At 36.4% G+C, this 17,154-nt stretch overlaps 1 protein-coding gene across 4 annotated transcripts in view; it reads left to right on the top strand.

Annotated features, from left to right (window-relative positions):
• Positions 1–2,640: 2,640 nt before the first annotated feature.
• LOC6640891 overlaps positions 2,641–17,154 on the top strand; it is a 53,934-nt gene continuing 39,420 nt past the window's right edge. For 3 of the 4 annotated variants that reach the window (XM_047009762.1, XM_047009760.1, XM_047009759.1), the window contains exons 1-3: positions 2,642–2,936; positions 7,278–7,900; positions 7,965–8,541. In XM_047009762.1, coding sequence (XP_046865718.1) covers positions 2,903–2,936; positions 7,278–7,900; positions 7,965–8,541 — 1,234 coding nt within the window. In that variant the 5' untranslated portion in view covers positions 2,642–2,902. Of the gene's footprint in view, positions 2,937–7,277; positions 7,901–7,964; positions 8,542–17,154 lie in introns of all 4 variants that reach the window. The other variant, XM_047009761.1, reaches the window with a different exon arrangement.

Genomic DNA, 17,154 nt, shown 5'->3' with positions numbered 1-17,154 from the left:
AAATCGTAGGATACAAAGTCTATAAAGGTTTTATTATACGTTTATATTTTATTATATTTTTACTTGGGAATCCTTTTTTCCCCCCACAGTGACCCCAAAAAGTATTAGTATAGTTAATTTTTTTTTGTTTCTTGCTTTAAGCCGCTATAACTTTTGTTTAAAACGACAACAGACCAAAATGAAAATAAAACCATGTTTAATGAGGTTTTAATTATCTAGCCATAAATCATATTTAACCAAAAAAATGTTCCACATTCCAGTATTACATTCCAGTGTGCTCTCGTTCATTTTCCAAAAGCTCAATCTTTTTCGCTCCTCTCAATCTTTAACTCAGCAGCATCTGCATACCTGACGATTCCTATTTTCACGCTCATTGACACACACACACACACACCGACATACAGAGGCAAAGATCTCCCCACATCCCACCCGGCCAATGTGTTGCAACCACTACATATATTGGCCATTTACAGTTAGAGGCCGCTGCTGCTGCAACTTTATTACCAGTTTGTTTTCCGCAAGTAACCGCAAGTTACAACAAAAACCAAAAAAAAAAAAGGAAAAACGAAAATAGAAAAATCAGCAATTGATTTTCATTGAGATTTGTTGAACCACAGGGTGACCCCAAAAATAACACTTGTTGCCTTTCCGTTTCTTTTTTTTTGGTTTCTAGAACTTTTTGACGTATTTATTTAGCATTATTAATAATATGCAATTAGTTGTTTAAAATTGCATTTTATTATTTTGATTATGGCTATCACTGGGCCCCACCGGACTCCATCTAGGGGGCGTTGACAGATCGTTCATGACGATGATGATGGTGAGGGCGGTAGGGTGGGACGGGTGCGGCATGAAATGATCTTTGTTTAAAATCAAGTTCCAATGTGCCTGACTTTATCTTCGTTTTCTTTTCATCATGCTGTTTTATTATTTATTTTTTTTTTGTTTTGTTTTTTTGCGACGCGACGGAGTTCAAAGGCCCAATTAACCAAAAACAAAATGTGTATAAATGCATAAAACCAGAAAAAAGAGTCATTGAGAGCGATGGCGAGGATTGGTATGGGCACTTGTAGTGGGTAGAGGGGGGAGGTGCATTTCTGATATTTTTATGGACAAATGTCATTAAATGCGATTGTAAATGTGTATTTCTGTGTGTGTGCCTGTGTGTGTGTGAAGTGCATCGATCAAATGGCAGCTGAAGGCGTTTGTATGTATGCATTTAGTATACATCTGAACAAGAACGTGCTGGTATTTATTTAAGTTTAATCAGCAATACAAAAAAAAAAAATAAATAAATAAAATGTTTGAGCTTGAGCCTGATTTCAGAGAGGTGTGTACCAGAGGCAGCTGCGTTCGGGGCTTAGGAACCTTTACGTGCTGATGTCTAAACGTCAAACAAGTCACGTTTTTACTTATCACATGAGGCACCCTGTTTGCTGTTTGTTGACACTAATACCCTTGAGCAAAAGGGCGAAATGGAATACAAAAAGACGAAGTAATTGTCACCCTATATTGAGAAATGTTATCATATGTATATATGTATGTATTTTATTAATCTAAGAAGAAATATATTACAATATATATTTCTTGTAAATAATAATAAAACTTGCATTATAGACACATTTTAAAATAAGGCAACAAATGGTATACAAAATCTGAAGAAACAGCTTATTTGGAGATTTTAAGTTAACAAAAACACTATTTTATAATATAAAATATAAATAAATGTACAATATTTCCAGATTTCATGTTTTGGTATAATTCCTACGTAAAGGGTATCGTTAAGCCGTCGCAAAAATAACTGATTTTAAGGTTAGCAAGCAAATGAGCTAGGCTTATCTCGGTTCGCAGCTTATCAGCGAATGAACGCCCCCAACACATATATACACACACACACAAACACACACATGCACGCAGCCACAGACAAATACAGATAAAGAGACGAATATTTCAAGTAATTGAATTATTTTTGTGTATTATTTTCAATGTGCAACAAAAGCGACAACTACAACACAAACAAAAACAACATCGCTACAACAGATAAAATAGTTGTTGCTGGCACCGCCTGGCACTAAGGCAATTATTCTGGTGTTCGGCTTGGACGCCTCGTTTGTGTATGTGTATGTGCGTGTGCCTGTTTGCACTAGAGCGAGAGGGAAAGACTTCCGTTGAGCTACAGTTTTGGCGAAAGTTTTAACAACGTTGTTGGCCCAAAGGAGAAAGGTTAAGCAAGGGGAAATCTCATTATATTTCAATTAACTTGTGACAACCAAATGTCAAAGCAAATGTTTTGCTCAAATTTGAATATTTACATATTTGAATTTGGCGCTCAACTGAATAAAACGACTACCCTGATAGCGATAGTTATCGATAAGAAGCCAATAAAGTAAATAAAAATATTTTAAATAGATTTACACTGAAATTGACAATTTATTATTGGCAAATGGAAATTTTGTTGAATTTGTTAACATATATTCTCTTTAATTAAATTTTGTGCCGTTCAATATTTGTCAAATAAATATCGATATGAATTATTCACATCACTAAGAATATTTAGTATTTTATTTGCTGGCTGGCCACACTGTTGTCTGTTTACCTTTTCGTGAGTTTTTCACTGTTTTGTATGTGTGTGTTATATTGTGTTGCTGTATATGTGTGTGTGTGTGTGCGTGTTGGAAAATGAAAAATGCAAACCCAGCAGCAGAGTGAAAATAAGAATGCAATAGAAAAGTTAAGAAAAGCTTAGTTTAAAGTGTTAGCGCAATCAAGTTATGCACATGGAAGTCTCATTCCTAGGCCCATACGCTTGTCCCGCCGCCTCCGCCGCCGCCGTAGCAGCTCCCGCGAGTAAAGGCAGCAGCAGAAGAAGTCGTCGACGTCGCTGTCGCTGTTGTTGTTGGACATGGAACAAACCTATCGCCTAAATCTGCAACATTGTAAGTTTCTATACGACAGACAGAGACAAAATGCCACAGTGAGTGCGTGAGTTGAGCGAGAAGGCAAGGCGAATCAGGACTTTTTTGGATTGTCTTTTGGCAATTTTTTTGTTGGCCCCAATTTTTGATGCGTCAATCTGTTATCTTTTTCGAAGGGAGGTGTGTGTAGTTGCTGATAACTAAAATATTTGGGCCTCGATTACCTGACAAAATGTGTTTGTTGTTGTATTGGTTTTTCAATTAGTTTTGTGTTTTCTCCTCTTGCTCTTCTGTTGGCCAAGGGCACAACGTGCGCAGTGCGAAGGGGCGCCAAAGAGTGTGGGGGGATAGTTCGTGTTGATCCCCCAACCCTCCCCCCATCCCTTGACGATTTTCATGTCAATGTGGTGCTTGTCTCTTCTTTAACCCTCTATTAAGCAGTTTTCCTGCGTTTTTTTCTCTGTTGTTGTTTATTGTTGTTGTTGTTGTTGTTGCTCCTGTGGTGGCATTTAGCACTCTCTATTTGATTTATGTTTCTAATAAAATTTCTATAGACTTGCAATTTGTCGTGTTTCGTTATACAGAGACCACCCCCCACCTTGTTGATGTTGCACCCCTTTCCACCATATGCGTTTATGCCACGTGCAAGATACAGTGACATGAAATCCATTTGATAGAGAGATTAAAAGAAGAATACATACTTTGTAAAATCTTGCAGCAGTTTATTCTTATAAAAACTGATATATGATTTTATAATATTTAATGATGACTTTTGATAGGCTTAAACAAGAACCCGATCCCTTGGCGGCTGGCTAACTAGCGTAGATATTTACCAAAATAACTGGCAACTGATTATAGGAATACAGGAGCATATAGGGATTGGTCTTATATGCATTAAAACGTTTATTTGAGAAAGTTTTCATCAAGTTACATTCAAAAGTAGAGTAAGATTGGCGTTACATTAAAAAGAATCATAAAAAAATAATATATTCCAATATAGTACTCATATGTATGGAGACTTAGTGGGGCACAGATTTAATCTTTAAAACTTTTGTTATCGAGTTCTTTTTTCTTCATTGCTTACTAATACTTATCTTCAGAATGCAAAATGGAATTTCATTTTATAGCGAACTACTTGCAAGTCAATTAGACACTACGATTTTATGGCTATAGTTAAATAAAAACCTGGTTAAATTAAGACCTTTTTGAAACCTTAGCTAAACCTTGCATTTTAGCCGACTCGAGTTTAATTTTCCAAAAGAAGATTTTTTCAAAGGCAACACAAAAAGGTGGACAGGTTGTCCGTGCAGTTATTTTAAGAACCATGAGGTTCTATTATCAACAGACTTTGCTAAAGACCTCCAGAATTGCCAGAGCCTTACCATGTATTTCACGCTAAAAGTAGTTGGGAATTACAACTGAATGAAGCGAAAAAAGGACGAAAACATCTATTTTGTGGGGAATTATTCTTAAACACACAAATTAAATACAAAATGTAAAAAGAGTTCGTGAAGGAAGTATGTATCGTAACTGGATCAGTCTATTTTTTGTTCAATCTTACAGCCATGTAATATATATTCCTTTGATTCTAAAGTAATATTTCACAATATTCAAATCAACCTTCAGCCCACTATGATATGCTATGATGGTTATTCTCTCTTTCTCTCAATTTGAGGGGATTTGGGAACATCAAAAGCCGCGCGAATGAAAGCAAAAATATGCGAACTTTCAGCATAGAGGCAAAGCCAAAGTGTTTTATGTGTTACGCGAACATGGAAGAGCAGCTTGGCTTGGCTTGGTTTGCTCCTACTATGGATTGTAGTCCTGTATAGTGTATGTGTGTGTCCCAGTCCCTGTCCCTGCCATCTATTACAATGAAGTATGTGCGCCTGAATGAATGGCGACCTCTTCTTGCCCTCCTCATTTCTCTCTTCGTGTTAGCCTAGAGGCAGGCGACCTTTTTGTACAGACAGACAGACAGACAGACACATGTCCACTTGGGTCAGAGAGATGGTCACATGTGTGTTTGAGTGTGTGAAGACACTGAAATAAAAGGGACATGGGGCGAGTCAGCGTAAACGGCTAATTATGACCCGCACGTTTTTCTCTAAAAACAAACATACAGAACACATTTTTGGGGGCGGCGAAATGGAATGAAAGGGCAAAGGGGGTGGGTGTAGAGTGTGTGGAAAGGATGGACAAGTGTTTAGGCAACATTTTCAAATGTTTCCGGCGTGCACTTTACGTTTTGTTTCGTGTCGCCTTTAGCCTTGAGAGAGTCTATATTTGGCAACGCACATGTAACTTGGCTCACCTCTTCTCCTTCACTCTTCCCTCTCCCTGTTCCCTGCACTCCCTCTCTCTCTCTGTTGTTCGTCTCTGTTCGTTTCTCTGTATGTTTGTTTGTTGCACTTTTATTGCGTTCTCTCTTTTCTTTTTTTTTTTGTGGACTAAGTAGTCGTAGTCGTAGTCATAGTCCTGCCGTCCTTAGGCCGTCCTTTATGTCCCTGCCATAAACATGTCGTCTTTCGCTTGATTTAGCGCCTGACCTCCGCCTCCTTCCTTATCCTCCCTCCCTCCTTAATGCTGCTTGCTCCATTGTTGGCAAACAATTCAGTTTTTCGTCGTCTAAGCCACTGACCGCTCAACAAAACACTCGGCGTATACGTAATATGTATGCGTGTGTGTGTGTGTTGTTTTTTTATTTTTACACTTTCCTCCACTCCCCGTAAAATGCAACAATGGCGCGCCTCAGTCTATCGTATCATATTTGTTATTTGCCCTTCTCCACCCTTTTGTTACCCTTTCGACAATTTCTAATGCAAATTATGAACTCGCCAGCTTTCAGTTCATCGATATAAAGTAATAAATCTTTTTTGGCCTCTGAAGTTTCTATTGAATTTCCATGCACAATGTGTGTGTTCGTTCGTTAGTTCTCGCAGCCAATATTCATGTCAATATTTGGTCGTCTCGGTAAAGAAAAGAGAACATGTCCATAATAAGTAACAAGAACTTAAGGGATCCAATTCAACCCTTCGGCTATCGAATGTCAATTATAACACATTACTTTCAAACATTTTTGAAGAAGATACAAAGCCAATTGCAAAAGCTATCGAAATGTAATCAAAATTTACAAATTCTTCTTTATTCTTCTATTATGTTTTGGCCGCTACTTGCTTGGAAATCATTTAATAAAGAATAAATTAACTAAAACTTCGAATTGTATTCAAATTGGTATTCTTATTCTCATCACTACGTTCTCTTATCTCTAGTATTATTTCCAAGTCAAGCTGAAATTATTTTGTCGCTTTGATTTCAAACCAATTTATTCAACTTTCTGGAACTTCATGTGGAATGCCAGAGAAACAACAACTTCTTTATTCAACTTGACGTTTTTCAAACGATTTTTCGAACGAATGTTTTGGAAAAGGAAAACAAGTCTCTTTTATTTTGATTATTGTGTGTTTAAAAAGTGGTCGAAGGTTTTGCATACGCAAAGATGAGAAATATGTAGTTCAGCATCTAATGTAGGGTTAGTTCCAGAATTTTGTTTTTTTTTTGTAAATTAGGTAAAACTTAAAAGTTACACTTAACAATTTGTAAATTCCTTAATTGAATTTTACATATTAATAACTTTTTGTAGTACAGTGCTGGGCATCAAGATTCCGGCGTGATCTATGATCTGATAAAAAAGGTGCAAAATTTTTTGATCTATCTAACTAAAGCTATGAGCTGAGCTAAGATATTTTGAAAGAATTTTTGAAAATACAATTTCACCCGACTTTAAACAATATTTTATGAAAATTTCGCTTTTTATTGGGCACAACAAATACACATACTTTCTGATATATCCTAGTTCAGAGAATGGTTTAAAACGGATAAGTCGTCAGGTCCAGTCTTCTCAGCGCTATAATTTTGGAACGATCACGACTATCGAAAAATCCTTTTTACCAAATACATATGAGCTACAAAAACAATTTTCAATTTTGAATGAGGAAAAGATTCCTCAGAATGGTTGAATAAATGGTTTTTAGATTACAAAGGTTATGTAGTCAGAAAAATACTTTGATTACATTTATATTTAAATAAAACGGGTAAACTGAGGCATACTTTTAGCTTGATTTTCGGATACTGATGGGTTTTTTTTGTATGTGAGTTCTAAATATAAAAAAAAATTAATTTGTTTTTTCAAGAGTTTTGTTTATGAACATTTCTAATAATCGGCACCGAATTTACACATAATGCACAACAATTAAAAGTCATACTAGTCAATGGTTTTGCATTACTCAAAAAAACGACAATTAAACATAAATAAATAATTAATTAATCAAAACTTAATTATTTCCATATAAATATTTGCAGCTCACAATACGAATGCAACAAAAAATGTTTTGATTAAATCGCAAAGCAGTGGCAAGCTCATAACAAAAAGCAATGAAGTGGAGACAGGAATATCAACAACAAGCGCAACAACAACACCAACAACAACTACTCTACGTGCGGCTAAGCTCAAGATCGAGGCAATGCAACAAAAGCAGCAACAACAACAACAACTACAAAATGGAACAACCAATACAAGCAGCAGTAATATTATCCTGCTGCGCGGCACACGTAATGAAAATGGCCAAATTATCATACAAAACAAACAGGATATACTCAGCTTGCTGCAGTCAGGTGAACAGCAACAGGACAAGGGCACAGCCACGGCCATTACACTTAATCAGCTACCCACAGCCACCACAGTGGCACGAAAGACAATTCTGCAGAGCAGCAGTCAAACGGCTGCAGCCATCTCAGCGGGTCAAAATGCCAATTCCACCATCTCAATAGTGGCCAGCGGTAGTGGCAATAAGGATTCAAGCGGCAATACTAATACCATTCTGCTGCAAACTCCTATCAATGCCAGCCAATTGGAGAGTGTCCTAAAGGCTCAAGAGCGTAATAAGCAGACTAAACTAATCGAAAGGCCATTCATGTTGAAACATGTAAGTTGCAAATGCCCAACTATTCCAACTTAAACTTTAAATTAATTTCCATTTGTTTTTGTAGGCCTCGCGTAGTCTTAGCACTGAAAGCAATGCGGATAGCAAGTCTCCGTTTGTGTTGCAGACATTGAAACGTTTGGAGAAATCGCAATCTATATTGGTAATAAGAAATTCCACAGCTGCCACACCGGCATCATCGTCGGCAACGATCTCTATGGCCACAACACCGCCGCTAGCTAAGGTCTCCACTTCCGTGTCCAATGCGTCGTCCAATTCTTCGAATATCAGTAGCATAGCACGTACCACAAAGGCGGCAAAGGGCATGGCGGCAACTTTGCATAAGCTTAAGTTGGCCACAGCAGCAGTATCTGCCACAGCGGCAACAGCAACAACAACAACAGGTGCAGTAGGAGCAGCAGCAGCTGGAGGTGCTACCACCTCATCGACAGCAACCACAATTTTAAGGCTAGGCAAAAGTGCCACAACGCTGGCCATTAATGGTGGTAAAGTTGAAACAACAGCGGCAACAACAACAGCGACGCCAACAACATCAAATAAATTGTCCAGCACGGTGACAACCGAACAGCAGCAACAGCAACAACTACAATCGACGGCAACAACAAATGTGCCACTTGGGAACGGTAAGTCTCGAGGATTTTCAAATGCAGAGCATAAATTTGGCCAGGTGCAAGATTTTTGCATTCGCTAGAGGATGACGCAGTCTACTCGCAAGAGACTCCTTTTTAGCAGAGATTTGAGCTTTTGTCTATTTTAGATTTTGTTGCCTACTTTTTGGGGCGAACATTTTTTTTTGTTTTTTGTGTTTTGGCTGATTTTACTTGGAACTTGGTGTTACGGGGTGTTACATTGAACGTGGCATGCCTAACAATTATTCAATTAAATCGTTGTGTATCCTTGTCTAAGGCCCTGAAGGCACAACAACATCAAGAAGAGGCACTCAGCTGTGAATATTGGCAAATGCCACGGAGATTCATTGATTTTCACACCAGTCGATGAGTTGAATCCCTGGTGAATTGAAGGAAATAGCAAAACAAAACAAAATGCGAAACAACATTTGCACTCGTCTTCTTTTGCAGCCACTCTCTGTCTCGTTCTCTCTCTCTCTCTCTCTCTCTCTCTATCTCTCTCTGTGTGTTGTTCATTAGTGAGTTACAAGTTATCCTCAAGTTTCCTCTGGTGGAAATGTTTCGCGTAAGCAATATACAATGAGAGCAAATCAATTCATTTGACCGTAAACTGCTTAAGAGTTTCTATTTCTTCAACATTTTATTTAGTGGCCATTGAAAGTTTTGGGTTTTTTTTCTCTCTTGTATTTTAAGATTAAAAAAGTTTTTTTTTTTTTGGTATCTACTTTGATATAGATAATTTTCCACGTTTTTCTTTGGATATGCCAGAATTTGGTATAAGGTAATAGATAATAAATAAATGTGTTAAATAAGAAATGTGGTTTGAGCAACTTTACTAAAACCATTTGTACACCTTTAACAATATTTTAAAATTTTTTTATGACAAAAATTTTGAAAAACCAGCCGGTGACAGAGCTTTTCCTAGAACGTGTTAGAAAAACAAACAACTTGCGGTGTTCACTGTATCTCAGTCGGAAATTATCTGAAATTAAAAACCATTAAAATTAAGTTAAAGTATAATCAAATCCTCCCACCTATAGTCTCTGATTGTTTTTTTTTTCACTTACAAATTTTTGATTGCCGTCTAAAGTATAAACTTCAATTTTTAGCGAAAAATTCCGTCATTTTGAGAGTAAAAAACATTTTTACGCGTTTGAATGTTTCTTTCACATAATCATTTCTTTCACATAAATACTTCTTGAATTATTTAAATGTTTTTGTTGCAAAAATCTCAAAATATTGTAATGGTATTTAAGGAAAGGTAATACCTTAATCCTTAAAGATGGAGTGAATAATACTTATCATTCAGAATAAGAATTTCATGCCATTAATTGCCATTTTTTTATTTTAAAGTGATCATCTTTCATTTAATAAGATAAAATTATGGAAAATACTTGAATTCCTTAATTTAGATCCTTCCTTTTGTTTGATTTCATTTATAAATTGTTCGACAATCTGTTTGCATTTATTTAGTGTCCAGGAAACGTTCAATGCGAGAGATGGCAGATTAGCCAACTGACAATTTACTATAAGTTATAATAACGAGCACGTTTCGCCTTCTGGGGGAATCAAGGACTAAGGAAATATTTGCTGACAGGACTAAAAAAAACCGAGTGTCTTATAGATGTGTTGATTATTGCACTCAATACATAAGATACTTATTTTTTGGTTGCTCCTCTATTCTGCTGACACACCAAAAGGCAGACAGCCAAGTGGCGTGTTGGCTAAGTGATTTTTAAGCCCGATTCAGATTTAACTTATATTTTTTTTTTTGGCCAATAGCTGCTGCCGGCTGCCCTCTGTGTGGGTGTTCAAGTGTCAAATTGTCGCCGGCATATTGTACTTACATTTGAGTTCGTTTCGAGGATTGCTGATGTTTCAATTGCCAATCCGACCTCCCCACGCCCACTCCTTCTCCGACAACCGCTCCTGTTCTAACATGTGTAATGCAGACAATGCAAAAGATTCATATCTGATTTGCAGTTAAACAAATGCTAGAAGAGAAAAGAAAATAAATCACACAAAAATAAAAAAAGAGAAAACTTTACCGGGCTTGCATTTTATTGATAAAACTTTAAAATATTTTAATTTAGTTTGTAGTTTAGTTTGTGTTTGGATTTCTTTTTTTTTTGTTTTGTTTTTGTTTTTATTATCATACATTGCTCATAGCCATTAGATAAAAGGCGGCCAACCTTCAAAAAAAATAAAATAAAATAAAAAAATGTGGAAGAGCCCCCAAAGCAAATTAAACAAATTACCTCAAACCACCCACCTGGCAAAAAAAAATAAAAACAGAAAACGAACTTTAGTTTAAAATCGTCGCGGCGATGTATAGTATACCCTAACATAACCTGAAAGTTGCATTATAAAGCTATTTCAACAATTCTACAAAGTCTCCATATTGAAAAGATTTATAAATATAACAGATTAGTTGCTCTCAGCTTACTTTATACATTATTTATTTGAATTTAATGATGGAAATCAAATTTTTATGAACTTCGAAATGTTATCTATACGTCTAAAATTGACCTTAGATTAAAAAAGTCTCCACAACTCTCCAAAATGATTATTTCCAGTGATGATTTCTGATTTCTATCCTAATTGTGAGCTATGAAACTTAACATAACATATATTCTAAAAATTCTCCACATGTCTCCAAATGGAAAATAAAGTTTAAGAAGTTAAATTTGTGTTATTTTTACAATATTAGGCTATATTCTAAAACGTCTCCAAAATTCAAAACACAAATATTTGAAGTTATTTATCTACATTTTTAAAATTCTTCACCAATAGGTGACCAAAATGAATTAAATTAAAAACTTTTTCATTAAAATTTTGTTCAGAAAAGCTCCATATGTAAATTTATGTATTATTTCTAATAACTCTCCACAATAAGGTCTAGTGAAAACATTGGGAAAATTTGAATGTTTTGATTTTCATTCGTCTATGATTATATATACTCTTTGTTAGGGTAGAAAAGAAATAGGAAAGGTATCTATGAGATACTTTTGCATGCATGTCCCGTCATGTGTTGCTTGCTTGATTTTTTTTTTTCACTTTTCTTCAAAATCCTTTGACCTGTCCTCCAACGCTCTCCCCATGTCTCCTATATATCCTTGCCTCTGTGTGCGCTTCATTATCATTATTTCAGTGGGCTCTAGTTCTGGCTTTGCTTTGGGTTTTTCTCTGTTTGTCGGTTTTTTTATATTTTCTTTCTGTTTTTTTCGTTGCTTTTCTTCCTTGAGCACATAATTGCCAAGAGAAATAAAAAAGTTTTGAATTTTTTTTGTTTTTTTTTTGGCGCGCTTTGTTTTTTTTTTTTGCACGAAAAACTTTTGCATTTCCGTTGTGTTATGAAACTTGAGCGTGGATAAAAGAAAAAAAAAAAGAAAACGAAAAGGGCAAATAGCAAATTTTTTTTTTTGAGTTTTTCTTTGCTTCTGGTACTGGGTAGTTCGTGTGAGTTAAATTGCAAAATATGATGGCCGGCGCCTGGCACCACTTCACACACACACACATACACACATACAAACATTCACGCACACTCATAGACAGATGCAGGAGGCGCTAAGGAGGGGAACAACTGAGGTTTAAGCAGAGTTTACTCTACAGTTGTCTAATTAGATAACACCGAGCCTAATTTGATGAGGACACGCCTAAACACAAACACACACATACATTTTGTGTTTTCTTTTGTTTCAACCTCGATTATTGTGTCAATTGGTCGTTTCTAACTTTCCCCTCCCCCATCTTGTTGCCTCGTTTCCTCTTTTGTTTCATTTTAGCCATATTTACTCTTTGCCTCGCAATCTTTTGAATTTTTATGCTGGTTTGGTAATTTTTGACGCACAAACATGTGAAAAACATTTAAACATTCAAATTTCACATAACAATGCAATGTTTCCCTCTAGTTTGACTACATTATGGAAAATTTTTTGGTCTATTTTGGGCACATTTGTGTGTTATCATATCCTATGCAAAGCTTCTTATACATTTTCCACGCATCGTACAGACTTGGTTCAAAATTAAAGCTGAAATACACTCACTTGTGGCCAAAATATCTATTTTTCAAGAAATAGACTTAAATGCTTACCTACTTACACCCAACGGCCAAATTTAAAAGCAAATGATTGGAACTTGTTGAAATATCGATAAAGATCCACTGTGTAATTATAAGGAAACGCTTACCAGCCCTTGAAGCACTTAAATGGTCAATGCGTTTCTAAAAAATATATACAAAACATACATATTAGAATAAATAACTAGTTTTTCAAATATTTTCTTCTAATCAGGGAATATTTTCATGGCCAATGAATAGGGATTCCGGGAGAAGGAAAATAACCCAATCTTCATTCGTTGAATTCAAAATATGAACTGATTTTATTTACTAAAGTACGGAGTTTATATAGGAAATCTTAGGCTCTAGTAGGTAACAATTGTTCTTAAGTAGATCTTATTCTAGTACGACTCACCCCACGCATTCGGGGGTTGAAAAATTATTATTATTTTGGGCACGGCGTCGGCCACTTGACATCCTGCCGTTGTGATCGTTTGGGTTAGTTTACAATTACAAGTGTTTGTTCCCACAACATGTGTGGCTGATTGTATTTCTAGTCATATGCTAGGTTAGTTGTTTTGTGACAAAGTACAGTTGTATTATATTTTCTTTAGTGCATCTGATTTGGTGAAGCCGCTTCAGATGAACCCGATGTTTATTCTTAAACATTCTGCGAGGGGCCGCCAAATGGGGCGATTGGGATTCGTTTATTTTTATTAAGTTGTCTTAAACAAACTATTATTAATATTACAATTAGTAAGATGACTAACATTAAGGAAGCATGACCAGTTACATGATGGAAATTTAAGCCTAGTAATTCAATATGATGTTCCTTTAACGATTTTAATTGACTTCCTATTCTTTCTAATTCTGCTGAATGATTTACTATGTTTGCTTCTACTGGATTCCATGCTATATTTGCTATGTTACTAATATCGCCTACGTGCGAAGTTTTAATAGCTATGTACGACTCTGACTGAACGCTATGATGAGCTACTAGAATTTTATCTTCTGCCCTAGCTGTGCAGCCTGATCTGAGACTCAAAATTCCTTGTTCTGGTATGTCTAGCACCTCCTGCTGTTCGTTACCGCATTGGACTCTGGCCTTAGTTTTAGGTGGTACCTTGAATAACCAACTACTGCTGCTATCTAATTCTACCCAGTAAGATCTTGTCTCAATAATCGTTGTGTATAAGCAGTTAGATTTTGTATTCTGTTTAAAAGGTGTCAGCTCACAAGCATTATCATTGGCACCACTCCATGGCCAACTTCCTTCACATGTTCTCCTGTTCGACTGCCAGTTCCGACATTTTTGCATAGCTGATTCAGACATTAAATGATACGCGTCTATTTCAAAATTATATATTAAGTACTGACTATCTATATGAACCATTACCATTTGATTATTATTCAATCGTACAGGCACTGGAATAACTTTATAAAGAAAAGACGGGTGTCTACCAAACAGTGGTATTTTTGCATTTATAATTATTTTTCTATCTATGAAAATACCCTTGGCCGTCAACAGCGTATATATATCTCTTAACTCAGTACCTGTCCTTTTACCTGGTAGCACTAATGCTTCGGACAACTTGTCCTTTATTTTTGTTATTTCCAATTTCATTTGGCTTGGTTTTAAAATATTAGGGTTCAACCTACCATGGTTGATGTCTATTAAAAGATTTATAATTCCTGTCTGAATTTTTTTCACATTCATCAACCACGGAACTTAATTGCCTTACAATCATGAAGAACTGGATGGATTCTCTATATACGTAATAGCTTTCTTTCAGTAATTCTGTCATATTTTCGATTCGGTTGTTCATGTTATGAAAATTATCATTTATTTCATCTATAGTTGTCTTAAGAATGTTTGCCGTAGAGTCTACTATCGATGTCTGCTTTTCTTCTAGATGTTTCAAGTTTTGCTGATTTGTCAGTAAACTTCTCATGTTTTCTTCCATCTGCACCCTGTCATCCGCATCCATGATGCCAAATAATATATGGTACAGTGAACCCATGAATTCAAACGGTGCTCGTTTGCTTCTTGGCTTATTACGACTCATGAACAATCTATTATTTGCTTCGATTTCCGTAATTCGTTTTACCGTGCTGTTTAATACAAAATGGCACTGGTCTTCGAAATTATACAATTTTTGACATAAATCCCTCAATTTGGGAATCATTCTGTCACCTTGACTGAGCATTTCAAAGTAGGCCGACATGTCATAGTATATAACCAGATCCCATGAGGACGCTACTACTTCCACTTCACCCATTGGATCTAAGTATAATGCGGCTGTTGCGTTTAGTTCTTTTACCGTAATTTTTGGTCGATTATCTTTAATGCTTGCTGCATTCGAAAGTTGACAAAGCAGCACCAACATTGCTAACATCATTACGTTTCCTACTTTGGACAGATTACAGAATCTGGTACTTTTCCGATATGGCTTCTCCTCAACGTCTTCGGATGATTTTACCCCAACAAGTGGACAGATTTTACTAATAGGCCTTGTAATTGACCCTTCCTGCAATTTGACTTTTACCACTCTTACTTTATCATCCCTGCCTTTGTAAATTTCCTCAATCTTGCCCAGAGGCCACCTGGCTGGGTGACAATTCTCATCTTTGATCAGGACGACCTGTCCATTCTCTAAGTTTTCTGTGGTTCGTCGCCACTTATTCCTTTGCTGGAGAGTATATAGATATTCGTCTTTCCATTTTAACCAGAAATCTTTTTTCATTTTCTGAATTAATTTCCATCTGTCTAAATTTCCAATTTTTTCTTCTGATATGGACTCGGCTGCTTCTAATGTAGGTCTTCCAATTAAGAAATGACCGGGAGTTAACACCTCGTTGTTGTCCATATCTTCACCCGTCGTATACAACGGACGTGAGTTTAACACGGCTTCTATTTGGCACAACAATGTTGCCAGTTCCTCATATGTGAGGTTACTGTCTCCTATAACTCTTTTCAGGTGATACTTAACCGACTTTACCCCAGCTTCCCATATACCTCCGAAGTGGGGTCCTGCCGGGGGGCTAAAATGCCAGCTAATCTGTTCTCGCTCTAGCACAGGGGCCACCTGAACGTTGTCTTGAACTGCTTTTTTGAATTCTTCATCAAGCCTCCTAGCCGCACCTACAAAATTTGTACCATTATCAGAATAAATGTTAGCGCATTTACCCCGTCTTGCAACAAATCTTCGAAATGCTGCTAGGAAGGCATCAGTTGTCAAGTCACTAACAACTTCTAAATGCATTGCCTTAGTTGACAAGCAAACGAATACAGCTATGTATCCTTTGAATGTTTTTTGTCCCCGGTTTTTTGAGCACCTTATATGATATGGACCGGCAAAATCAATCCCCGTGTTATGAAATGGGGATGACACCGTTACCCTATTTTTGGGCAGGTTACCCATAATTTGCTCCGCAGTTACTTGGCGGTATCTGGTACATGTGACGCATTCCCTTAGGTATTTTTTAAGGGCGTTTCTCAATCCGAAAATCCAAAATTTCCTTTGAATTTGGCTTCTCATAAGGTTAATTCCTCCGTGTAAGGTTTCCTTATGAGCATCTTTAATCAACAGCATTGTAAGATGTGATTTATCCAAAATCACAGGATGTTTAGTATCAAAACATATGTTGGCATTTTGCAATCTTCCCCCAACGCGTAATATTCCATCGTTATCCAAAAATGGATTTAAGCTTAAAATTTTGCTTTTCATGTCAATTTGCTTGTTTTGCGTAAGACATGATATCTCTCTGCTAAATTGATATGCCTGTTGCTGTTTAATTATAAAATTTTTAGCATTCTTAAGCTCATTGACGGTTAAGTATGATGGGTACACTTTATCTCTTTTTTTAATGCCAATAAATCTTAACACATATGCTGTAATTCTGGCCAGCTTATTCATACAGGAATACTTTTCAATAAGCTCCTGCATAATACTACTCTCCGTATTTAATAGTACGGAATTTATCATAATCTTGTTATCGTCTGTTTTTTGTTTAGGCCATTTATCTTTTGCCTCACCGAGCCACCTTGGCCCATTCCACCACAATTCACAATCTTTTAACTTATTTGGACAAATACCCCTTGAAGCTACATCTGCAGGGTTATCTTCAGATTTTACATGGTTCCACGTTATTTCTCTGATTTTTAGAATATCCTCTATGCGACGCCTTACGAATTTTTCTTTACTAGCACCGTTCTTTATCCAGCACAGCGTAATAGTAGAGTCACTCCAAGCGTATATTTCAGAAGGAGCAGCAATAGATTGCTGGACTCTTTGTAGTAATTGCGACAGCAAGTGTGCTGCACATAATTCTAATTTAGGAATAGTCTTCCTATTTTTGATTGGATTAACTTTGTTCTTGCTGGCTATTAAAGTAACTGCCTCACCTACTTTAGCATATACCACCGCAGCATATGCCTTTTCTGAAGCGTCAGCAAAACCATGAATCTGTAACAACATATTAGGCTGTGTCTTGATCCATCGGGGTAATCTGACTTCTTCCAGATAGACCAAATTATCCCTGAAGGATTT

Source organism: Drosophila willistoni, assembly GCF_018902025.1.
Source record: "Drosophila willistoni isolate 14030-0811.24 chromosome 2L unlocalized genomic scaffold, UCI_dwil_1.1 Seg168, whole genome shotgun sequence".
NCBI lineage: Eukaryota > Metazoa > Arthropoda > Insecta > Diptera > Drosophilidae > Drosophila > Drosophila willistoni.
Note: the sequence above shows the minus strand (reverse complement) of the source record. Positions and strands in the feature narration are given on the sequence as shown.